Source organism: Papaver somniferum, chromosome 9 (assembly GCF_003573695.1).
Source record: "Papaver somniferum cultivar HN1 chromosome 9, ASM357369v1, whole genome shotgun sequence".
Lineage (NCBI taxonomy): Eukaryota > Viridiplantae > Streptophyta > Magnoliopsida > Ranunculales > Papaveraceae > Papaver > Papaver somniferum.
The window spans coordinates 144,587,477-144,612,421 of NC_039366.1; the positions used below are offsets into that span (position 1 = coordinate 144,587,477).

Genomic DNA, 24,945 nt, shown 5'->3' on the forward strand with positions numbered 1-24,945 from the left:
TATAACATCGATTAGTATCCAGGTTCTTTTGGATTTATGGAGCTGAATTGATGTACGATCCCAGAAGAAGAAAAATGATATCACAGATAGTCGTGCACACTTTCAAAACCCTCTTCTTGTTGTTTCTGCCTAGCAGAATTGACGACTGTTTACTTGTGCTGTGCATCACATATTTCACATTCTCAAATTCCCATATTAGAAAAGAAAATGTGGTTGAACTTTCAAGTTCTGTTTGTGTGGATGACGACGAGTCTTATAAATTTGGTAAAAGATCATTTGTTTGTTTTAGGAAAAAATATCCATCTATTGGACTGTCCTGTGAAAATCTGCAAAAGAGAGCATATTTCTTTGCCATCAAAGTGGACTCCCAGAACTCCCAGCGGAAACATCAAAGAGTCTCCTTTGCAACAGCAGGGCCTGAGCAGTGGGTGAGGCAGAGGTAAGGGCAGCTTGCATTATTGTTTCTCTGCATGATTCTACTTTGTGAAACTCTCTCATTATTTTCCTGTCATTTCCATGCTAAACCAATGCGTGCGCAGATACACATGTATCACGTCATTCTTGGAAAAATACATATCATAAACGCTTCTTAACAGTTCTCTAGCTAGGTAAAAGTAATAATCGGTCATATTAAGATTTTCGAGCTGACTTCACGGCTCACTAGACTAGAAATTAGAGAAGTTTTATCACAGCCAACTGAAAGAAGCTTTTGGTAGGTTCCCTCACATGCTTCAGATATCTTGTCTAGATGACTCGTGTACATAACAGCCCGTGCAGCGTTTTCGGGTCTATCGATCGGATCTTCAATCTAAAAAACAATGAACAAGCAACAATTTAAAAGTATGCAGTGACAACTACTTCAAAGTTAACCAGCTAAATATACCCTTTCTGAAGAGCTTACAAGTATAGGAGTTGATCTTCGAAAATAGTTTCGCTTTGGTTCCCACTGCCCCGAATAAGTGCAAATAACCCTGTCTGATGCCATCGTCTTGATTGTGGAGAACTGCAAAAGTCACTGATTGCATTACGAGGTGATAGTGATATCATATTCACACCATGATAGTCAGAAAATAAAATTATAAGGATATATGTTACTATGCTAGTCATATGCACAAGGGAAGCTAGATTTTACAAAAATGTCGAATCCCTCCCCTAGAATTTAACATCTAAAAGTTCAAAGAAAGCTATTTCATATCATACCGAACCCTGAACCTAAAGGTAGAACGACACGGTATGCATCACAAGGGTATTTTTAATCTCTAAAACAAGTTAACCAAGATTACCTTCTGAAAAAATGAAACAAAGAGCTCAGACACGGAGCTCTTGTTCACATTTGTTAAGTTCCGTCTGAATCTTTCAATGTTTGAATTGCATGTTTCATGGATGTTTCTTTCCTCAGTAACAGTTAATCTCCCACCTTCATAAACAAAGCTTAATTCCGTCATAAACTTCCATTTTATAAAGATACTTCCAACCATAAGTCATAAGTGAATGCAGCTTAAGATTGATATACCTCTAAAATCCTTCACAATATTCCCGGCATAGATTTCCTTAAGTGGAGGAAAGATTGCAGGTTCACATGTCTACGCACAAGTGTACATCAAGGCACGAAAGATAGTATATCCATCTAATTAAAGCAGACTTCATAAATTTGATGCATATTTCACAGATATGGAAACTTACCTGAAAATGGAAAATAACCAGCAAAGAAAGGGAGTACGAATTCAAGGTTCCATCTTTGGGGCTATTGATATTACGTGACTTAGCCCATTCCTTGATCTGCACATATAAGTAGACACAAACTTAAAGTACAAAAACTGCTACTTTAACAAACCAATATGAAGTTTTAATCATCATTAGAGAGAGAGACTGAAGCTGACCAGTAGAACCATATCCCGGAAACGTCCGTCTATTTGAGTAATCCATGAGAGGAATTTTGAGTTAATTAGGCCCTTCCAGTTGTTGATTGATATGTCACAATGAATATTGTTGCGGTTACTTGCAACTGCAAGAATAGGAACTCTTGCTCCCGGAATAAAGTCAACAATGTGAAAAATACCTGAAACATGGTTCGCCTTTTAGAGACATTAACTGAATACACCGTATTTTCTAATGACACACTAGTTGGTAGATACGAATGTGAAAATTTTTATATGCAGGAAATACACATGAAGGAGAAAAGCTAAAAAGATTAATATTATACCTCTTCTCTGCAAGGCCCCCTTGATGTCTCTAAGTGCAGTTGAAAGATAAACTTGATCGTCAGGTAATTGGACAGAAATATCCAAATCTCCCCATCTCGTATAGAGATTAGAAACGAATGACCCGAATAGTTCGACACTTGCATCTGTTAATGAATTCATTGGATACAGAACATATAAATTGCGAAAGATCAACATATTTTTATAGAAGTCTAAACCATTATCTGAATACAGTTGGTTGTAAACCATATCGATAGAGCTCCCGAATTAAATTTTGTGACAATTAAGATGCTCTGCAATCTGCACACTCTCAGACTAAGACTAGTTCATTCACCTCTAATGCGCAGATAAAACCAAATGGAAATGACAAGGCAATTATACTTGTATATCGCACCGTATGAAGAAAAAAAGGCACAGTGACATTGTTGAGTAATTTTCTTTTACAAAGATAAAAGTAGTACGAAATTTCAAGGGACTGCATTGCTGCAGTATCCGCAAGACTGGTAGCCAAGATAGTATATGCAACAGCACAGAGGGTGGGGGCTCACTGACTACCTACTAGCCTCCAACATATATAAAGAATAGAAAAAAAAATTGCCGGCCTTAAAAGTAAGCAACTAAGCATGAAGAATGAAGATGGTAATTGGTAAGATTCACTTAGAAAATTTATGTCTGATCCACATAATATACGCGATATCTACGTCTGATCAAAATAATTATGCAACTTTTTAATTTCAAAAATCCATAAACAAGTTAAGATCGATTAGAAAAAAGGAAAAATAAATAAATTACCTCTTAGATTTTTACTTCGCATACCTCCCACAGTAGCTTTGAGCTCATTAATGATTTGCGTTCGTGCTGTTACATCGTCTTCTGATGGTTTGATCGCAAGGAGTATTTCACTAAGAGAAATTTCAAGTAATACACCACTATTTGATGTTGATGATAAACTGTTGTAGAAACTCATTGTTATCACAAGAATTATTCTCAAAAGTAAAGAAGACAAGAGAAAGAGAGAGATGAAAGACAACAGGGAATAAGCAGTCTCCCAAAGGATCAGTATATATTATATAACAGACGAGCTTTTCTATCAGCAAATCAAATAAGGCTCTAGTCTTTTCAGGTCTTCGACTCGTCCCCACGCACTAGACTTGGAAGTAACTTTTTTTATATATACTTCACCTTGAAATTTATGTTGACGAGGAGGATAAGACTGCTGCCCTTCTTTCTTTTTTTTTGGTCGACGACTGTTGCCCTTTTTAGGAAAGACTGTTTACAGGGCCAGCTTTGGATTTAGATGCCGGAAACAAATCATCAATATCACGCCCGTTAATATGTTGCTAGTTGATTTCTTTTTGATTAATCTTTTTTCCAATGTTTTAATAACCAGACCGGAAATCGAACCAATAAAGCTACTGGGTCAAGGTTTATTTGGTTAACCAGTGGTTCAACCAGTGGGTCATCAAATATATAATAACTTCAAAAGTTGCCCTAATCTCATCTATTGTATTTTTGATCTATTTCTAATCTAACGTAGTATTAACATTAGAATGTGGTGGTAGTGGAGTGGGCCGGTGGTTCCTGGATAAGGCAAGGGGTGAAATAATTGTTAACATATTCAAAATCCAAATCACCCCTCGTATGTTTTTCTTTCTCCTACAACCTAACGGTTATGCTCTGATACCAAATTAGAATAAGGTTTAGGTATGGTTTCTCAATTTGAGAATACCAAAACAGAGAAGCATATATTTATACAGTTATACAATTCTTGGGTTATAAGTATTGACATAAACAACAAGTGAAATAAGGAAAGACTCAATTTTACAGGGAAACAAAACCAAAAACAGGTTCTGTTTCCTTTTCTCTAACACTAACTCTTCCTCGTTCTTTCTATCTCTGTTTTTTTTTTTGCCTTGATTCTCTCTTTCTCTGTGTTATCACCGAAGGAGAAGTTTGAAGTTCTTTCTTTTCTTTTCTAAATTTGTCCAAAGACTTCCTATTATCTTAGGTATAAGTTTTATTTCATGGATTCATCTTTTTTTAAGAGATTTTTTTTTTCTTTCTTCATGAATGGATCTTATGATGGATGATTATAGATCTGATTCTTTGAAGAAAAACCCATCTTTCAATTGCTAAAACAAATTAGAATATATGGATTTAGTGAACCTATGGAAGATATGTTTTAAAAAATTTGATGGATGCTTCAGAAGAGAAAATTTCTTTGATGAAAAAGTAAACGGTTGAACCATCAGAAAACCATCTGGGTCAGTGGTTCACTAGTTAAACCGGACGGGTCACTGGTTTTTTAAACATGTTACTGGGTGGGTGTTGAATCAGACCGTTTTTCTTACTGGTTCACCGGTTCTCTGGTCCAACCGGCCGGTCCAGGTCTTAAAACACTGCTTTTTTCACGGTAAAACCTAGAGCAATAATAACTTTAGAAAAAAGAGCAGGTCACATAGTCATTAAGGTCAAGCACTAGTGGAGCTAAATTCCCCGGGCTATCCCCAAAATCTAGCCAAACCCAATCGTCGTAAGTTATTTTACTACAAGAAAATCTATCTATTGTTGCACTATATATTGTCACATCTTTAATATATATGTTGCAAAAGAAAAAATTTAGTCGCAATAGTTCTTAAGTGCAGCTAAAAGCTATAATTTACTGTCGCAATATGAAGCTTTTGCCATAAAACTGTAGCAACAATATGAAAAAAGTGTGGCAAAAAAATATAACCTCTTGATGTGGTAATAGAGAGCGGGTGTGACAATAGACTTTTTGTTACATAGGTTATCGCGACACTAGTAAGGGTTTATGCCATAACCATTGGCTGCTACAATATGTTAAGTTTCTTGTAGTGTTTGGCTAGAATATGGGAATCAACAAGCCTTGGTTACTGAGTTTTCCAGATTTGGATCGCTCTCTAACCAAGAAATAACCGATGAAAATTGAGTTTCCGTAAAAAAGTAACAATATGAGGCCACTATTTAGGGTTAATTTTTATGGGTCGTGGATTCAAAAATCTAATTTACAGAAACTGAGTTTCCGTCATACCAAGCTAAAGCCCCGTCTGGGGTTGTCCCTATTTTTATTTTTTTAAGCGCTTTGTGACCAACTTGTAAGAATATTTCCATTCACATCAAAAAATTCACTAGCGGAGAGAGGCGATTTATAGCGACGTTGACCCTGACCAAGGTTTTTACCTTTTGGTTTCGATTTAGGATTTCATTCTCAGATTTGTCTTGAGGTCGATGATTGGTGTTATATAAGCTTCTGGTTTCTTTTCTGTGATTTTTTTAATGGATTTTTAGTTAGGATTTAATTATTCTTTGGAAAAGGGAATAGTTTTTTCTAGTTCGTCTAGTGGTGGTTATAAGGGATCCGATCTTAAGTGGTCAGTCCTATTGGTTTCAGATAAGGAGGAAGTCTAGCATGAACCTTTAGTTTATGAAGTTTCATATATGGTTGAAGGTGTGAAGTTATGGTGTTTTCTGATGAAGAAATTGAAGACGACGAGGATTTTCTTGTTGGGTGTTTTTTGGGTAATCGCTTGGCTTTTCAGCTAGTGAAGAATAGTGTACAACGAATTAGAAGTTATAGGGTGAGATGAGGATCACTAATCATGATTATAGGATCTTTGTGTTTGAGTTTGCTCGTTTGTATGCTTTGGATTGGATGTTTTTCATTGCAGGTTGCCTGCTTGTGGTAAGGCCTTGGCCACTTTTGATTAAGCAGGAGTTTGCTGAATTAAGACTATCCGTGTTTGGTTGAAATTGAGAGATGTTCCTCTTCAGTTGTGGAGTGCTAAAAAATTGGGTAAGTTGGCTAGCTTTGTTTATGTCCCTATTATGCTAGACAACTTCTAGGTCTAGAATGGGCTATGCAAGAATTTGTGTGGGGATGGATGTGAAGTCCAACTTTCCTAGTCACATTGATACTCTTGTGAGGAAAGTGAGAATCAAGGTACCCGTGGAGTATAGTTGGAGACCTCCTAGGTGTATATATTATGAAGTGTTTGGTCATGCTCAATACAAACATGATGCATCTTATGTTGATTCTATTGCTGCATCTGAAAAGCTTATAATAGAATCTGTTATGGAAAAGGGGAAGAATCCTGGCAACTCCGAAGGTTGGGTTGTGAAGAATCTAAAGAGAGGTAAAGGGAGGAACTCCCAAAAGACTGATGGTGAAGGGAATCTATATGGGTCTTCTAGTTTTGAAATGGATAAAATACTCGAATCTCATGTTCCTATGAATAATATGTTCTAGCGGTTAGTTGAGCAGGGGGTGATAGACTGGTGGAAGAGATGATAGTGGATATGGAAACTTCATCAACGAGATGTGGTGATCAAAGAAGTTATAATGCGTGTTCTGATTCTGGTGCTAGTACAAAGGTCAGTGATTTTTTGCAATCTCAGGTTAAAAAGTTGGATGAGGGGCAAAAGAGTAATGAGATGGTGGGAGCTAGAGTTCGTTTTCTTCATAAGTCTTTTATCCAAGGAAAAATTAATTTGGTAGTTAAGGGAGGTGATAAGAAGGTTGCTAATGGGAGGAAGGCCTCTTCAAAGATTTAATATGATAAAGATTAGTTGTTGGAACACAAGGGGTTTGAATGACCCTTATGAACCAGTAGAGATTACTAATTTGATTAGAAGCGTTAAGTTGGCATGGTGGAAATTGTTAAAAGTCATATTCAAGAGGTTAATAAAAGTAGCATTCAACATATGGCATTGTGGACAACTATCCTATGAATAATTATTAAAGGATTTGGGTGGGCTGGGACCCTGAGATTGTGAATGTTCAGGTTCTTCATTGCTCTTCTCAAGCTACTTTTTTTTTAAAGATAATCTTTCTTGTTATAATAATCTTTCGCTGCTACTTTTGTTTATGAAAATAATGATTTAGTACAGAGAAGGCATCTCTGGAATGAAGTAAAAGCTTCTACTAGTTATAATGTTAGACCTTGGGTGTTACTAAGGGATTTTAACTCTCTGTTAGCTGTTGGAGATAGAGTTGATGGTGCTGAAGTGATCTCTTCTCACTATCAAGAACTTTGGTAGTGTACTAAAGAGGCTCAACTATTTGATCTTAGGTATTAGAGCAATGCTCGGTTGAACCCGCAAGTTTTGATATCTCAAGATTGTTGTCAATGTTAGATGATCAAAACCATATCTTGATATATAGTTTACTAAGTCAAATCTCAGATTAAGTTAGAATTTGATAGTTAAGTATCAGACATCCCCTCGAAGACTGAATATTGACGAAGACATTTAGAGAACTTCCGTATCAGGTTTGTGAAGACTGAACCATTCTATCTTACCTAATATCTTACCATTCTATCTTTTTGAGGCGATGCCATATGACTTCTAGTATATACACAAAAAAGAAGTTTCGGGTCAAGCTTGTCTTGTTAAAAATCTCGAAAATATGAATCTAAGCAAATATGTTCAACAAATCTTAATAATATTAGTTCTAAACAATTTATTGTGCAAATTACACAAATGATTTTATCACACGGGAATGTTTCAAACATCTGAAAAGATATAATTCTGCTCAGGTTAGGTTGGCGAACCAGTTCGCAAGCTATAAATATCTGAGTTTCAGAAATAGAGGAAGGTTGGCGAACCAGTTGCAAATCGTGAGTTCAGTTGGGAACAGTTCACGAACCGTTGTGAACTGAATTCTTGAAGTTGGTATTTTAGGCTAGCAGTTGCCGAACCCGGTTCACGAACCGTTGCACCATGAATCGTGAACAAGCCTAACGGTTCACGAACCGTTATATCAACCGTCTCAGTTTAAAATTTTAGCAAATGCTTAAAAACCTTTTTTTTAAATATGTTTAGCATTGCTAGAACTCTCTCAAACACATCTAAGACTTCATTCATCACTCAAACACTTACGCGTGAGTATCATGATTAAATTCTTAGGTGTTTAAATGAACATCAAATTGCTTTAGTTCTTTGGCGTACTTGCCAAACCGAGCAATCACTATACACGGTTCCAGAATTGGTTCCCAGTGTATATTTTTCTATTGTATTTTCAAGACCTAAAAGTGTTTGTGTTAGAGCACTGCTCGGTCGAACTCGCAAGCGTTGCTATCTCAAGATTGTTTGTCAATGTTAGTGATCAAAACTATAAGTCTTGATTTCTAGTCTACTTATAGTGATGTCTCGGACTAGGATAGATTGTATAGTTGAGCATTAGACTTCATGGTGTTCATCAATTGAAGATGAAGAACTACTAAGGAGAGCTTGTGAAACTTCATCAACAAAAGGTATGTGGAGACTAAAACTCATCTATCACTTGGAAAGTCTATTTCTACTTTATCTCTTATATTGAGACAAAAGTCGTATAACTGTATAGTTTTCGATTATACACATTTGAGATTTCGAGTTGAGTTTAACTCGCTTACATATTTCTCGAAATATGTGTTGGTAAGATTTCGCTTCAACCAAGTTCATCTTATATTCTTGACGAAAGTCAAAAGATGATCATGTGAAAATCGCCGAGTAAGATCTTACATGGTTTGTGTGACACAATCATTTGGTGTAGACTTGGAAAGTTTCGTTATGATTATTTCAATAACTTGAAAATTGCTTTGATGCTAATAGTGTATGAAAACGGCTATTGTCATCCTCTAAGAAAGTTTCAATGATTGAAATAGAGTTTAGAACACTTAACCAACATTGGATCTTAAACATGTTATGATCTCTTGCATATATGTAATCGATGTACGTGAACCATAGTATGCATACCATTATGCTTACCTGTTGGCTTGAGAAGTCTTGAAACCTAAGTACACGTACCCGTACGCGTACTGGCGTAAGGTTCAGGTCCGGAAAATTCTGCTGGGTTTTGAGGTATGCGTACCCGTTCGCATACTGGCGAAAACCAAACTTGGTTCAGTTACTTAAGTATGCGTACCCGTTTGCATACTTGAGTGGTTAAAGTTCTAAAATCGGTCGTGACATGAACTAATACATTTATATAATAAGGAACGTATTCTTTGCAAACCGTGGCTATAATGTTCATGAATTGATTCGAGTGAATCAAACCGATTTTGCTTCAATTGTGTTCTTGTATACTTCTATGAGAATATAGCAATTGAAAAACTATTTAACTAGTTTCATTTGAGTCATTTGAACTAGTTATGGTTAAGATGAATAAGGTTGATATGAGAGTGTTCATATAGCTAACCTCGGTTAATTACGGTTGAGCCAACCTAGTGTACACGTTCAGGTACAGTTACTTAAACCTAAATCAAGGTACATTTGATTTGTGTATAAGAAGCTAAGTTCGATCTAACAGTTGAAAGATATTAGCTTGAATCTAATCAGGTTTTCATCTAACGGTGAATATTGAATGCTTTGTTACCAAGGTAACCTAGATTGCAAACCTTGATTTGAAAACTATATAAAGGAGAACTCTAGCAACTGGAAAACCTAATCCCCACACCTCATGTGTGATACTAGTTGCGACTAGATTCAATTCTCCTTTAACCTTAGATTTTTCACAAAACCCTGTAGGTTAACGACTTGAAGATTTCATTGGGATTGTGAAGCCAGACCCCAACTATTTTCTTTGTAGTTGCTTGTTCTGATCTTACTTCTAATATCGTGATTGAGTATTATCTTTGCTAAGATTTTCTTGAGATTTATCTCCAATAGGTAAGATTAAAAGTAGTCACAAACATCTTCGTCTCATCGTTTGTGATTCCGCAATATCTTGTTTCGCTACCATATGATTAAGATTACTGTGAGTTGATTGATAATACAAGGCTGTTCTTCGGGAATATAAGTCCGGTTTATCAATTGGTTCATGTGCACCTTGATTTATCAAAAGCCGGAACAAAAATCGTAGGTATTTCTGTGGGAGACAGATTTATCTATTCTAATAGATTTTTCTGTGTGAGACAGATTTGTTTATCGAGTCTGCGACTTTGGGTCGTAAAAACTCTTGGTTGTGGGTGAGATCAGCTAAGGGAACCAATTGCGTAGAATCCTGCTGGGGTTCAGAGACGTAAGGAGTGCAACTGTACCTTGATTAGTGTGAAATCGATTAGGGCTCAACTACATTCCAGTCTGAAGTTAATTGGTAGTAGGCTAGTGTCTGTAGCGGCTTAATACAGTGTGGTGTTCAAAGCTGGACTAGGTCCCGGGGTTTTTCTACATTTGCGGTTTTCCTCGTTAACAAAATTCTGGTGTCTGTGTTATTTCTTTTCTGCATCATATTTTCTTATATAATAAAAATATCACAGGTTGTGCGTTAAGATCAATCAATTATATAATCCAACCTTTGGATGTTGATATAAATTGATTGACACTTGAACATTGGTCTTTAGTACCGTTCAATTTATTTCTCTTATTCAATCGGGCACGCAAATTCCTATTTTCTGATTGCGGATTGAATTGAGAAATTGAGATATAAACTCTTTCATATACTTTCTCTAGATTGAGTCTGACTGTCTAGTTGATTCTCTTGAAAGTATATTGGAGTTTGTCTATTCAGATTGTCGAACGAAATATTGGGTGTGGTTGTTAGACCCCCGCCTTTTCAATTTGCTTGACTCTCAAGTTATCTTAGCCTGAATTCGAAGCAACCCATGGTCCTTCAAATTTATAAATATAGATGCTCTTTCAACTGGGAAAATCAATCCCCGACATTTTGTGTCATAGTTGATTATAGAGTCGTGCTCTATAGACGTAGGTTTACTCTGAGAAAATCAATTAGATCTATGACTAAAAGACTTTGCTTTGGGGATTCATGAAGCCATGTCCGATTATCTTTACCTTGATAGTTCGTTTATTCTAATCTTGTTTTTCTGTTATCGAGGTTTTCATAATCTCTTTCAGGCAAGATATATAATAATCTCAAAGTCTCTGACTTTGTGATTCCCCAAGATAGATATATGAAAACTGATCTTAATTAATCTTTTGAAGATTGTTAGTGATAGGTGGTTAAGAATCTAGGATGCTTATCGGGAGTCGTAAGTTCCAGATTCGTGAGGTTTGCTAGGTTTGTCTATTGCAAACAGTTTCCTCACCTTGATATTTGATCTAAACGGAAATCAAATAGGCTTACCTGTTAGAGGCAGATTAGTATCGGAAGTATTCACTTAGGCTGAAACAACTCATAGGCTCTAAAGGACGTCATCTAAGGAATCAATTGCGTAGAGACTTGCGAGGTTCAAGAGACGTAAGGAGCGCGACTATAACTGAATCGCTTGGAGGGTGGATTCGGTCTCAACTACATTCCAGTCCTAAGTCTGATAGTAGGCTAGTGTCTGTAGCGGCTTAATACAATTTGGTTTTTAAATCTGATGAGGTCCTGGGGTTTTTCTGCTATTGCAGTTTCCTCGTTAGCAAAACTTCTGGTGTCTTGTGTTTTTCCTTTTTCGAAAATATTCAATCTTAGTAGATACGTCCATATAATTGTGATCGATTAAGAGACTCGTTTCTTATATAATTAGTATATCGAATAATAGATAACAAGTTTAATTACTTGGGGAATTAAGATTGTATTAGTAGATACTACTAGATTGAAGTTGGTTTGATTTTTGAGATCACCCAAGTACTCTTCTTAACAATCAGGTTCACAAACTCTTGTCTATATACATACTGATTGAGAAGAGGTTAGAGACATAAACTCTCTCTATACATATAGTCAAGGGTCATTCAGTTGGTCTACTTGAAAATATATTAGGTTTTGTCCATACAGGTTTCCGAACGAAAAAGTTGGTGGTGTACTTGGTACCACTGCGTTTTCATTAGTTACACTGACTATTTTTATATTGGTCAATTTGTTTTCTGACTCTAGTTCTGAGTTTCTCCTCCCTAGGATTTCTGACCATAGCCTTGGTATTGTGAATATATTTAAAGAGAGATATCATGGTCCTCCACCTTATAGATTTTGCAGTTTTTAGGTGGAGGAGCCAGCTTTTCTGAGTATTCTGAGACAGTCTCGGATGAAGCCTATGAGGGGAAATCCTATGTTGGTGTTTGTTAATAAGATAATAAGATTGAATACGGTCTTAATTGATTGAAAAAGTTCTATCTTTAGAAGATTTTATGTTCAAGTTATCGAAGCTAAGGAGGCTATAAAAGATGTGCAACAACAATTGCAAGTTCACCCTTTAGAAGTGATTTGCCTATTAAAGAGAGGGAGGCAGTTAAAACTTTTGATAAACTAGCAAAATATGAGGAAGCCATTGTAAAGGAAAAGTGTAAGGCCGTGTTGGATGGAGACAAGGCATTCAAATACTAGGTTCTTCTATAATTCTGTAAGAGAAAGAAGGTCAATGTATAATATTCTTGTTTCATATTATATAAAGAATAACAAGTTGGAGGATGATAAGGAGGTTGGTGTTGAATGTGTTGATTTTTATAAGCCTTTATTTGGTTATTGTAATGATCCAAGTGAGACTGATGTTGTTCTTAATTGTAGATGACAAAATAAAGCATCTACCCGAGAATTGACAGCTGAAGAGTAATACAGCTGAGACGTGAAATAAGATTCAAGGTCAGATATCGAAGACCCGGGCCAGATGTTCAACGATCGAGCCACGGGAGACCAAACACAACAAATGCACGAAGATAAACACGGAATACCTGATTCCATATGCGAAGCTAAGGAGATTCTCGATATTGTCATCTGAGTGAAGGCCTAGAAAGCTGAGAAGTTATAATGACGAGATGTCCCAGGTCGGTACAAGCTCAAGGCGGGAGATTATTAAGTCAAATATGTCATGTGATTACTCACATACATGTAATTATCATGTTGATATCATGTATAAATATCCAGAAAGGATGATGACGTAAACAAATTCATTTTTATAATAGAAATAGACTTCAGAAAATTCATTCTCCTTTCTATCTGATTCTCTTCAAACCACCATTAACCTTAGGCGACTTAAAAGATAATCAGAAAACGCTAACTTCATGTCACCGGAGATCTGATCGGAGATCAGACAACAAAGTGATAATCAAGATTGTACTCCGAGATTAAGGATTACGGTCATACATTTCGAAGGTATGTTCGACGACCGCTTTGACGTATCTTCATTAATGAATTGCAGTTTGATAATATTTTGTTTAGGTTGCAGAAGTCTTTTCGCGGGAAAGTAAAGTATGAGTTGATCATGACGTCACATCAATGTAGATACGAGTGGTCCCTTATTAGACACATCTTTAGTGTGATAGCATGCCTATATATACATCCATGGAAGCTTATCTTGTAACTAAGAAATTGTATTCAGAATAATCTGGATCAATAAAAAATTAAACTTTTTGTGTTATCTCTCTTCTTTGTTTCTCTATTCCCCTGAACTATGATTTGGTACTGACTTAGAAGATAATTGGTAAACCCTATTTAGGTGATCAACAAAGAAAGACGTAAAGATTGAGCAAGTAAAGTAATATAATCAACTAAATGATCAAAGAGTAACTTTATGTAGGTACATATTCCAATATAATCCCTAAATATGAAACACGCATCCCTACATATGTTGGAAAGAGGTAAACTTGAGATCCAGAGAGATTTCCCAATTATACATTCAAAAATAACATATTGGTAAATTTGCCAACATGTAATGTGCACCTGTGTTGCACATTGACAAGGCCGTTTTTTTCGTCTTCTTATTTACTCTAAGTAGTATGAGAGAGTGTTGCACAACATTTATTATACATTTTGATCATAAAACCCTGTCGACTCCTTTATTGCGAACTTATGAATTAAAGAGTCTTTTCTTTATTGACAAAACATGTGTTAAAGAGTCTGAACAATGTTTGAATAACATATGAGTAACATATAAGTGTACCTTTTTTAATTTTCCTTCAAAATATATTTACCTTTTGAGAGAGATATAAATATACGTCAAAAAATAAAGTTTATTCTAATATATGCTAATTGTGTAGATAATTTAAAGGACTTTCCTAATTTATAAAATTCATAAAAATCCAATGCATAGTTTGGCAGATATGAAATACTATTTAAATATCTAGTTTCAGTTTAATAAATATGATACTTTCATAAATAAATTTGTTAGAGCACTGCTCGGTCGAACTCACAAGCGTTGCTATCTCAAGCTTGTTTGTCAAGTTTAGTTGCCAAAAATATATATAAGTCTTGATTTCTAGTCTACTTATAGCTAAGTCTCGGACTAGGATAGTAAGTGTAGTTGAGCTCTAGACTCCACGACGTTCATCATGTGAAGACGAAGAACTACTCAAGGAACTTGTGGAACTTCATCGACAAAAAGGTATGTGGAGACTTGAACTTATTTATCACTCAAAAGTATATCTATTGTATCTCCTATCTTGAGACAAAAGTCGTATTGCTATATAGACTTCGATTATACACATTGGTTATTTCGAGTCGAGTTTATCTCGCTTATCTATTTCTCGAAATATGTGTTGGTAACCTTTCGCTTTGGCCAAGTTCATCTTTACTCGTGATGAAAGTCATGTTGATTATTTCAATAACTTGAAAACCGCTTTGATGAAAAATAGTTTGTGAATAACAAATATATAACATCCTCTAAGAAAGTTTCAATGATTGAAATGAGAGTTTAGAATATGTAACCATCTTTGGATATAAACATAGTGTGTTCTCACATTTGTGTAAAAGTCCAAAAACGGGAACCCAACGTATGCGTACCCGTACACGTACTGGCGGTTGTTGGAAATCCGAGTAAGTATGCGTACCCGTACGCATACTGGCGGAAAGTTCACGTCCGTGAATTTCTGCTGGAGTTTGAAAGTAAAAACAAACTCAATCCGGTTACTTAAGTACGCGTACCCGTTTGCATACTTAGGTAGGTTACTTTCTAAAATCGGTTTGTTCATGAACTAAAACATTTATATAATAAGGAATGCAATCTTTGCAAATCGTGGCTATAATGTTCGTGAATCGATTCGAGTGAATCAAAACCGATTTTGCTACAATTGTGTCTTGTATACTTATATGAGATATAAGCAATTGAACAACTCTCTAACTAGTTCATTTGAGTCATTTGAACTAGTTATGGTGAAGATGAATAAGGTTGATATGAAAGTGCTCATATGGCTAACCATTGGTTAACTATTGTTGAACCAACTAACTGTACACGTTTAGGTACGGTTACTCAAAACTAAATGAAGTTACATTTCATTTGTGTATAACAAGCTAAGTTCGATCTAACGGTTGAAAGATATTAGCTTGAATCTAATCAGGCTTTCATCTAATGGTGAATATTGAATTCTTTGTTACCAAGGTAACTTAGATTGCAAACCCTGATTTGGAGACTATATAAAGGAGAACTCTAGTAACTGGGAAGCCTAATACCCACACCTCATGTGTGATACTAATTGTATAAGCTAGAGTCGATTCTCCTTTAACCTTAGGTTTTTCACGAAACCCTGTAGGTTAACGACTTGAAGACTTCATTGGGATTGTGAAGCCAGATCCAACTATTTTCTCTGTAGTTGTGTGATCTGATCTTGCTTTTTCTATCGTGATTGAGTGCAATCGTAAGATTGGCTTGAGATTTATATCTCTGATAGGCAAGATAGAAAAGTAGTCACAAACACCTTCGTATCATCATTTGTGATTCCATAATATCTTGTTTCGCTAGTCGATTAAAATTATTGTGAGGTGATTGATATTTCTAGGCTGTTCGTCGGGAATATAAGTATGGTATATCAATTGGTTCCTATTCACCTTGATTTATCAAAAGATGGAACGAAACCCGAAGGTATTTCTATGGGAGACAGATTTGTCTATTCCTGTAGACTTTTCTGTGTGAGACAAATTTGTTTATCAAGTCTTCGACTTTGGGTCATAGAAACTCTTAGTTGTGGGTGAGATCATCTAAGGGAATCAAGTGCGCAGTATCCTTCTAGGATCAGAGACGTAAAGAACGCAACTGTACCTTTAATCGGTGTGAGATTGATTAGGGTTCAACTGTAGTCCAGACCGAAGTTAGTTTGTAGTAGGCTAGTGTCTATAGCGGCTTAATACAATGTGGTGTTCAATATGGACTAGGTCCCGAGGTTTTTCTGCATTTGTGGTTTCCTCGTTAACAAAACTTCTGGTGTCTGTGTTATTTCTTTTCCGCATTATATTTTGTTATATAATTGAAATATCACAGGTTGTGCGTTGAATCGATCAATTGGTAAATCCAACCTTTGGTTGTTGATTGAAATTGATTGATCCTTGAACATTGGTCTTTGGTACCGTTCAAGTTATTTCTCTTGTATTCAATCAGGCTCGCAAATTCCTATTTGCTTGATTGCGGATTGAATCGAGAAATTGAGATATAACTCTTTGATATACTTTTTATTAAGATTGAGTTTGACTGTATAGTTGATTATCTTAAAAGTATATTGGATTTAGTCCATACATTTTGCTAAGGGAAATATTGGGTGAGGTTGTTAGACCCCTGCTTTTTCAATTGGTATCAGAGCAGGCAAACACGTTCAAGACCTCATGTGTATGTAGCGATCTGAATATGCACAGAAGTGCTATCTCAATAAATGCACCACTAGATCCAGGGATTACAAAATTCTCTCCCATGATTGATTTAATAAAATCCGTATAAGAAATTCTATCTAAACCTCCACCAGGTTTCAAATACCTTGAAGTGCTTTCTGGGCTTGAAAAGAAACTTGAAAGCTTATCTCTTGATGTTGAGTTATACATCCAGAAAGAACAAGAATCTCTTGACAAGCTAAATCAAGTTATGAGGAACAATATTCATGTTGAAGTCGACATTTATTTACTAATCAGTGAGAGCAATGCTCCTCCTCTGCGTAATTCAATTAATTGTAACTAACAAACGAATTACAAGAGGAGTTTAAATCTCATTCGTCTGAGTATATCACCTCAAAGCATGAATCGATTCATTGATCTATCCCTGATACCTCCTGCCAAGATAATAATATTGTCTTCTTTTATGGAAAATATAGGACGTCTCTTTTTATCAAAAGAGTTTCCCGTTGCAGTACTATAAACTATCTGCAGAAACTATCTTTTAAAATATGGAAACATAGAAATCAGTATTGCAAATCCTTTTGTGATCTTAAAATCTTTGTAAATCGCGTAAAGACAGTTCCTTGGGTGTCTCTCGATACTGGAAGTTGTAAGAGTTGTTGGAAAGAAACTCTTTCTTGGTGTCATGGTGTTCGTAATTTTGGTTGGTCATGTTGACCAAACAAAAATTTCTCAAGGAAACTTTTGTTGAGTTACTACTCCAAACTCCTTATTTAGTACCTTACCAAACGGGTCCTAATTCGCACACGTACGTTTCACACACTTTGAAACCGGTTCCATATGGTTTGAATCTTGTTCTAGAACATACCTGAACCGGCTCTGGTCCACCGTTTGACACAATAAAAGAGGGAAGAACCTCTTCGTTTTCTTATCCCCCTCCTTCATCTCTTCTGTTCGTGTACGAATAAGAAAATCACCAGTTCACGAGCAATCCTTCTCCTCTAACTCATTTCATCACCTTTTTGTGTTTAGTTTTATCCATTGAACTCATGAGAAGCTCATGTACGTTGGGTCAAGAACTGTTTCGCGTTTGTCAACATTTTGAAATTCCACCATTAACAAATGTTCACGAACCAAGTAAGTTTCTCAACTCTTCTTTGAGAATTATTTTTCCACAATGGCACATAGGAGAACTGGTCATCTCGGAAGCTCAAGTGGTCAAGCTGGGGATAATTCCTTCTACGACCCAGCATCTATGCCAGGTTTATTAACCCAGATGCCCGTGTTCTATACTTAGAGTATATGAACAAACAACCAACTTTTGAAAGATACTATGATGAATCAGAAATTGTGGTACAGGGTTTAACTGATTTTTTTAAAAAATCACACATGGGGCATCATTCACAACCATTAGGTACTGCTCATATTGAAATGACTGCACAGTTTTATGTTAATATTCATGATCCAGACCCTGCAAATTGCATGTTCAAACTATGGTAGGAGGTACTACTTTTGATGTGGCTCGTCATATTATTGCTTACCTGTTGAATTTATCTCATATTGGTAATGCTCGATTTCCTCCTCCTGAGAATGAAAGATTGACTCCACAAGTGATGTCTAATCGTCTCTTTGATAGAGATGTCTCTCGGAGAGATGGAAAGATAAATGTTTGTGGCGCTGGCTTGTTTCTCAAAGTCGCTGCAAAACTTATTGTGTCCAACATGATGCCAAGCACTATTGACAACAATATGTGGACCAGGTCTCTTGCTGAATTGGTCTGTTATATTGTTGAAGGGAGAGATATTGATTTATGTGGACTTATTGATAACCAGATGATAAGTGTGAAACAGACTTCAAAGAAAACTCCAGGCTTTCCTTGCCTTATCTCGAGGATTTGCAGTCACTTTAACATCGCTCCTTTTGGATCTGATATTGGTGGACCAAAGGTTCTGAGTAAGGCAAGCATCAAAAAGATGAAGTAATCTTCAACCAGTGCCCCAACAAGTACTTCTGCAGCTGCAAACTCTGAACTTGTTCGCCTTCAAGATGAAGTTGATTGCATGAAAGAGCAGTTGGAGTATTGATGAGTGCTAAAAAGTGCATATTTCTATATCTTTTTGTTGGCATTTAACTCATCTTTTGTGCATTAATTCTACATTTTATCCCATATTCTGTATTTTCTTTGTTTTCAAGAATAAATATTTTTATTAACTAATTTTGCATTTTTAGGTAATAAATAAAGTTTGGATGAATAGCGGAGCAAAAAGAGCAGAAAAGTAGTGAAAAGTCGGGAGGAATTACGCAAGGAAGCCGCGAAGAATGTTGTGCACAAGACCAAATGGCTAGAACTGGCTTGAAGAGGAAGAATTGTGTCTTAAAGAAGATATGGGCTTGGCATACCCAAGGCCCAAAACCCCACCCAAACCCATTTCCAAATCCATAGCCCACTTCTCTCTCCTGTAGCCGTCAGATTGGATCATCTCAGCATCCTATGGTCGCCTCATCGTCGCTCATCAAAATTTGAAGATCCTGCTTCACACTACAACACCTAACTCTAATTTGCGCCGTTAATTTTGATGTATTATTCATCCAAACGGTCGCTACAAGCTCCCTCTATCTCGCCGTCAGATTGATCTATCAATTCCACATCCAACGGCTGCTTCTCAATCATCAAACTCGTTGTACCGACAACACCCAAACACCAAACCCTATACCATACCCGAACCAAACACACTTTACCCAAATTCCCATTTCTTTCTTCTCTTTCCCCTCACCTCCGTCTGCAACTCCATCACCACCACGCCCCTGCCACAGCCAGCCCCTTCTCCACCTGCCATAGCCACCATCACCACTATACAACAACCCATCTCCTTTCCCATCATTTCCCTACCACTCTACCCACCTAATTCATCGATTTCCCCTCTTTTTTCTCTGCAACCCTAGATGAGAAAATCAATGAATTAGGTCGAGTTAGACGCAATTGGAAGGCATGGAGAGGAGCAGGAGAGTCAAGAAGAATGGGTCGACGTACAGAAGCCATTATCAAGGATTAGGTAAACTGAATTTCAATTTTCAGAAACCCTAATTTACTGTTTTGGGGGTTTGCTTGTAAAGTGTAATTGAGTATAAATATGTTGTGGGTATGTGTTAGAGTTATGCCTGATTAGCCAGAGCATCAGTAGAATAGGTTTAGTTCCATGAACTGTAGCTTGAGGGTTATCAATCTTTTCAATTCCATGATTCTCATTCAAATGCATTGTTAATTTTAGCGTTCTGAACTCCAACATGTATTGATTTGAGTGTGATTGTTACAATTTATATCAAGCTCCTGTTCATGTTCATGTTATGTTATGTTCTTATGATTTGTTCTTAGGATAGTCTCATTCTAGTGCACTGTTGAATGATGTATTGCTAGGATAGTTATCTTGATGCCTGTTTTGCTTGAGCAATGGGAAGTAATCAGTGCTCTGGTATGCCTGTGATTGACTGTGCTGTCAAAAGATAGTCAATACTAGGGGAATATCAGTGAGCAAGATGATTTTCCTCCCATTCTAATATATGCTCAAGGTCTTCAACTCAACCTAGAATTGCATTGCTTGATTAGGTCACAAGGTGGATTCTAAGCCTTGGCTTAGCCACAAATCTTTTTACAGTCACTTATAATTTCAAGCCTGTTTTGATTCCCTGCTCAGTTAAATTTCTTAGCCATCTTGTTCAGTTTTTCTTGCAAATTGTAGCTGTTGTGCATTGAAATCAGTGCACAAACTCCTCCCTGCCCTTGTCTTACAGCCTTGGTTCTTAACTGTTTTGCCATATTGCTTTGCATCTGTTTTGTTTATTTTGCAGCCTTGGTTTGTAGCCTTGGTTTGTAGCCTTGGTTTGCATCTGTTTTGTTTATTTTGCAACTATCACTGCCCTGTAAATACCATTGTATATGCCACTGTCACCTTTAACTCACCTTGTGTAGGCCCTGTTTTGCTCTCTTTGCTTCATTGTGTCATTGTCACTCATTGCATTTAGATTAACTAGTTTAGGAAACTTCAACTTACACACCCTAGTCCCTGTGGATTCGACCCATATTTGCACAAGCTACATCGACGCCGTGCACTTGCGGTATTAGTTTGTGACTCTTTTAGAGAGCCACCAAGTTTTTGGCGCCGTTGCCGGGGACTTGGTGTCGTGTAGTGAAGTCTTTGCATCTTAGTATAAGCATTTAGTGCATCATAACTTGCATTTTCATCTTTGCATAATTTTTCATCTTTGCATCATTTTCCCTTGCTGTTCTTGCTGTTCTTGACAGCTTCTGTTGAGCTTTCCAGGTGCTCCTGTTGCTGTGCTGTTGTGACTCTGGTTTGCTTGGCTGAGCCCTTGCTGTTGCTGCTGATTGAGTTGCAGCTGGGCCTGCCACTTGCTGCTACTTTCTTCCTCTTCCCTGTGCTGCTGGCCTGTGCAGCTTGCTTCTGTGCTGAACCTGTAGAGCTGTTGCTGCCAAGCCTGCAACATTGCCCCTGTTCAGCTACTGCTTGTGGTGCTGCTGAACTTGTGGTGCTGCTGCTGCTGCTGTTTCCTGCCAGGCCAAGCCTGTTGCTGTTGCTGAGTTGATCTGGTGTTGTTGTCTGCTGCTGCTGTAGCTAGACCAAAACACAACTGGGCTACACAAGCCAAAGAAGAAAGACCAAAGCCCAACTGGGCCTTGAGTGTTGAAGCCAAAGCTTAGGATGATCCAAAGCCCAACTGGGCTTTTGCAACCAAACTGAACAGCTGGGCTGTGCTTCACAGGTAAGCCTAAACCCATTAAGAGAACCCAACCTGTGGGCTTCCATTTTTAATTTGTGGGCTTGTAATAATTTTTTCCATTTTTCTGTTGGGTTTGTAATTAATTTCTTGTGGGCTTGTTTGTTTAATTTCTTGTGGGCTTGTGGTTTTAGATTGATTTGGGCCTGTTGTTTAAATTAAAGAAAACTGAACTTTTGAAAGCCCAGTTGGGCCTCATATTTTAGTTAGTAGCTAGCCAAAGCCCAACTAAATTTCTGGGACTGTGGGCTTAACATCCATTTGAAAACTAAACATTTACACTGTGGGCTTGACCCAAAAACAGAAAACGTTTTCAAAGCCCAGTTGGGCCTCGACCTTTGGCTATTTAAGAGCCCAAATTTCAAATTCTTACCTGGGCTTGTTTCTGAACTGTGGGCCTGAACCAAAGTTCAGTTGGGCCAAAATTTCACCAAAAACCAACAGTGAGCTTTACTCACCAGTAGTGGGCCTATTTTTCAAAAACGTAGCTGGGCTTCGCAAAACCCAACAGTGGGCTTGGTCTCCATATCCCATTAAAAACCAAATGTTTTTCTCCCATGAAAACCAAAGTTTTCCAAATGTTTCCCTAAAAACCAAAATTTTTCTTTTTCCCATCAAAACCAAATGTCTCCCGACAAAACCAAATTTTTCCCAAAAAGTCCAATCCCATTAAAAACCAAATTTTCTGTATAATCTAGTAGATAGTTTCTTAGTTAAATCTTTTGTTTCTTTTGTATATATAGTGCTAATCCAATGATCTCGGCTAAAAAATGTTGGATTTTTGCCTTGAATAACGGAGTTCTAATCTTGCTTTCGCCGAAATCGGGTATTCTCTTTCCTTTTTCTCTACTCAGCATAATCCTCTCCATATGTTGTATTATAATTCTTTACATCTTTTGAAACATTGAGGACAATGTTTAGTTTAGGTTTGGGGGTATAGAGTAGATACCACGATAATATGCCATAATTGAAAACAAGAACTCCTTCTTTTTGAAAAAATTAAAAATTGAAAAAAAAAAAAAAAATTAAAAAATTAAAAAATCATAAAAATGGAGCTCATTTACCTTGAAATGTTGACTCTTGTGCATGTATGTAAACATAAGGATTCTTAGTCTAGATATTTAGGCACCCTGATTCTAGCACAATTCACATAGTGATAAGAAACTTGCACACGCACGATCTACCAATACATGTATAGCCTCGATCTTCAAGGTGTTTGATAGGAAGTTTGATTGCCAATCACTTTAGAATACTGAATGAGACTTGACTAGCTTGTTATTTGGTTGGCTGGGATAGAAGTTGGAGGATACGTTAAGAAAAGCAACCATAGAATTTGACCGGATGCATTCGATAAGGGCCACCTTCTGCTAAGAGTCATGAAATTATGTTTTTCTTTTTGTTCATGTATCAAAAGTGTCACTATGTTGTAAAGATCAAAGTTATTTCTTACAAAAAAAAAAAAAAAAAATCAAGTATTTATTTATTCCATGTTTTGTCATGTTAAAGACAATAGTTCTCTCTTGTTCCAAAAATAAAAGAGAGTAATCAATGTAAATAAGAGTCATGTAAAGAGTCATCTTTTTGTTGTAAATAGTTTTGTAATAAGCAAGGAGGGTGCAGCCATCGATGTATAACGCGGGTAAACTGAAATATCACCAACTCATTGGGTGAACATTCACAATTCTCGTAAAGCCGGACATTCTAGTACTCATAACTTCAGGTCATTCTAGAAACATGTGTAGATACACTTTACACTCTTATCACGTGTCTTTAGTTGTTATCAGTGCTAGGATTGTGCCTTTGATAGCTAGATTGACATCTCCATTTTGCTGTGAGCTTCTACTGTCTTGCACATGTCACATTTGATGGAATCTGAGCTTATATTTTGGCCTAGAACTTTGTAGGTACGTTCTAAGCAAACCTTCACGAGACTTCACTCGTCCACTAGGGACACTTAGTGGTTTAAAAGGCTTAGTGCATATGCTAAATGCATTTGAGAGACCAGCGACAGTGGTATATGTAGGATTTCCTTAGTTTTGTTTTACTTGAGGACAAGTAAAATTCAGGTTTGGGGGTATTTGATGAGTGCTAAAAAGTGCATATTTCTATATCTTTTTGTTGGCATTTAACTCATCTTTTGTGCATTAATTCTACATTTTATCCCATATTCTGTATTTTCTTTGTTTTCAAGAATAAATATTTTTATTAACTAATTTAGCATTTTTAGGTAATAAATAAAGTTTGGATGAATAGCGGAGAAAAAAGAGCAGAAAAGTAGTGAAAAGTCGGGAGGAATTACGCAAGGAAGCCGCGAAGAATGTTGTGCACAAGACCAAATGGCTAGAACTGGGCTTGAAGAGGAAGAATTGTTCTTAAAGAAGATATGGGCTTGGCATACCCAAGGCCCAAAACCCTCACCCAAACCCATTTCCAATATCCATAGCCCACTTCTCCTGTAGCCGTCAGATTGGATCATCTCAGCATCCTATGGTCGCCTCATCGTCGCTCATCAAAATCTGAAGATCCTGCTTCACACTACAACACCTAACTCTAATCTGCGCCGTTAATTTTGATGTATTATTCATCCAACGGTCGCTACAAGCTCCCTTCTATCTCGCCGTCAGATTGATCTATCATTTCCACATCCAACGGCTGAGCTTCTCAAATCATCAAACTCGTTGTACCCGATCAACACCCAAACACCAAATTCCCTATACCCGAACCAAACACACTTTACCCAAATTTCCCACCGACTTCTTCTTCTCTTTCCCCTCACCTCCGTCTGCAACTCCATCACCACCACGCCCTGCCACTGCCACAGCCACCTTCTCCACCTGCCATAGCCACCATCACCACTATACAACAACCCATCTCCTTTCCCATCATTTCCCTACCACTCTACCCACCTAATTCATCGATTTCCCCTCTTTTTTCTCTGAAACCCTAGATGAGAAAATCAATGAATTAGGTCGAGTTAGATACGCAATTGGAAGGCATGGAGAGGAGCAGGAGAGTCAGAAGAAGAATGGGTCGACGTACAGAAGCCATTATCAAGGATTAGGTAAACTGAATTTCAATTTTCAGAAACCCTAATTTACTGTTTTGGGGGTTTTGCTTGTAAAGTGTAATTGAGTATAAATAGATGTTGTGGGTATGTGTTAGAGTTATGCCTGGATTAGCCAGAGCATCAGTAGAATAGTTTAGTTTTGTTATTTCCATGAACTGTAGCTTTGAGGGTTATCAATCTTTTCAATTCCATGATTCTCAATTCAAATGCATTGTTAATTTTAGCTGTTCTGAACTCCAACATGTATTGAATTTGAGTGCGTGATTGTTACAATTTATATCAAGCTCCTGTTCATGTTTATGTTATGTTATGTTCTTATGATTTGTTCTTAGGATAGTCTCATTCTAGTGCACTGTTGAATGATGTATTGCTAGGATAGTTATCTTGATGCCTGTTTTGCTTGAGCAATGGGAAGTAAT

At 36.9% G+C, this 24,945-nt stretch overlaps 2 protein-coding genes across 2 annotated transcripts; one reads left to right on the forward strand and one right to left on the reverse strand.

Moving 5' to 3' along the window:
- The first annotated feature begins 47 nt into the window (after nucleotides 1-47).
- LOC113309933 lies at nucleotides 48-12,759 on the forward strand. Its single transcript, XM_026558450.1, has 2 exons — nucleotides 48-439; nucleotides 12,643-12,759. The coding sequence occupies exons 1-2, from the start codon at nucleotides 51-53 to the stop codon at nucleotides 12,644-12,646; spliced, it is 393 nt and encodes a 130-aa protein (XP_026414235.1). The 5' UTR covers nucleotides 48-50; the 3' UTR covers nucleotides 12,647-12,759.
- Nucleotides 478-3,261, reverse strand: LOC113309932 (protein HESO1-like). The gene is made up of 8 exons (XM_026558449.1): nucleotides 2,994-3,261; nucleotides 2,204-2,347; nucleotides 1,881-2,059; nucleotides 1,684-1,779; nucleotides 1,514-1,583; nucleotides 1,284-1,417; nucleotides 902-1,003; nucleotides 478-808 (listed from the first exon to the last, which is right to left on the reverse strand). Exons 1-8 carry the CDS (start codon nucleotides 3,166-3,168, stop codon nucleotides 626-628), a joined length of 1,083 nt encoding a protein of 360 aa, XP_026414234.1. The 5' UTR covers nucleotides 3,169-3,261; the 3' UTR covers nucleotides 478-625.
- Nucleotides 12,760-24,945: the final 12,186 nt, after the last annotated feature.

What these genes read in the sequence shown, in the direction of transcription:
- LOC113309933 (XM_026558450.1), top strand. Translation starts at nt 51, where the DNA reads ATGTACGATCCCAGAAGAAGAAAAATGATATCACAGATAGTCGTGCAC.
- LOC113309932 (XM_026558449.1), bottom strand. Translation starts at nt 3,168, where the DNA reads ATGAGTTTCTACAACAGTTTATCATCAACATCAAATAGTGGTGTATTA. An exon ending in GGGGGCCTTGCAGAGAAGAG is followed by an intron (nt 2,060 to 2,203) that starts GTATAATATTAA and finishes ACCATGTTTCAG; the next exon opens with GTATTTTTCACATTGTTGAC. An exon ending in GAAGATCAACTCCTATACTT is followed by an intron (nt 809 to 901) that starts GTAAGCTCTTCA and finishes ATTGTTTTTTAG; the next exon opens with ATTGAAGATCCGATCGATAG.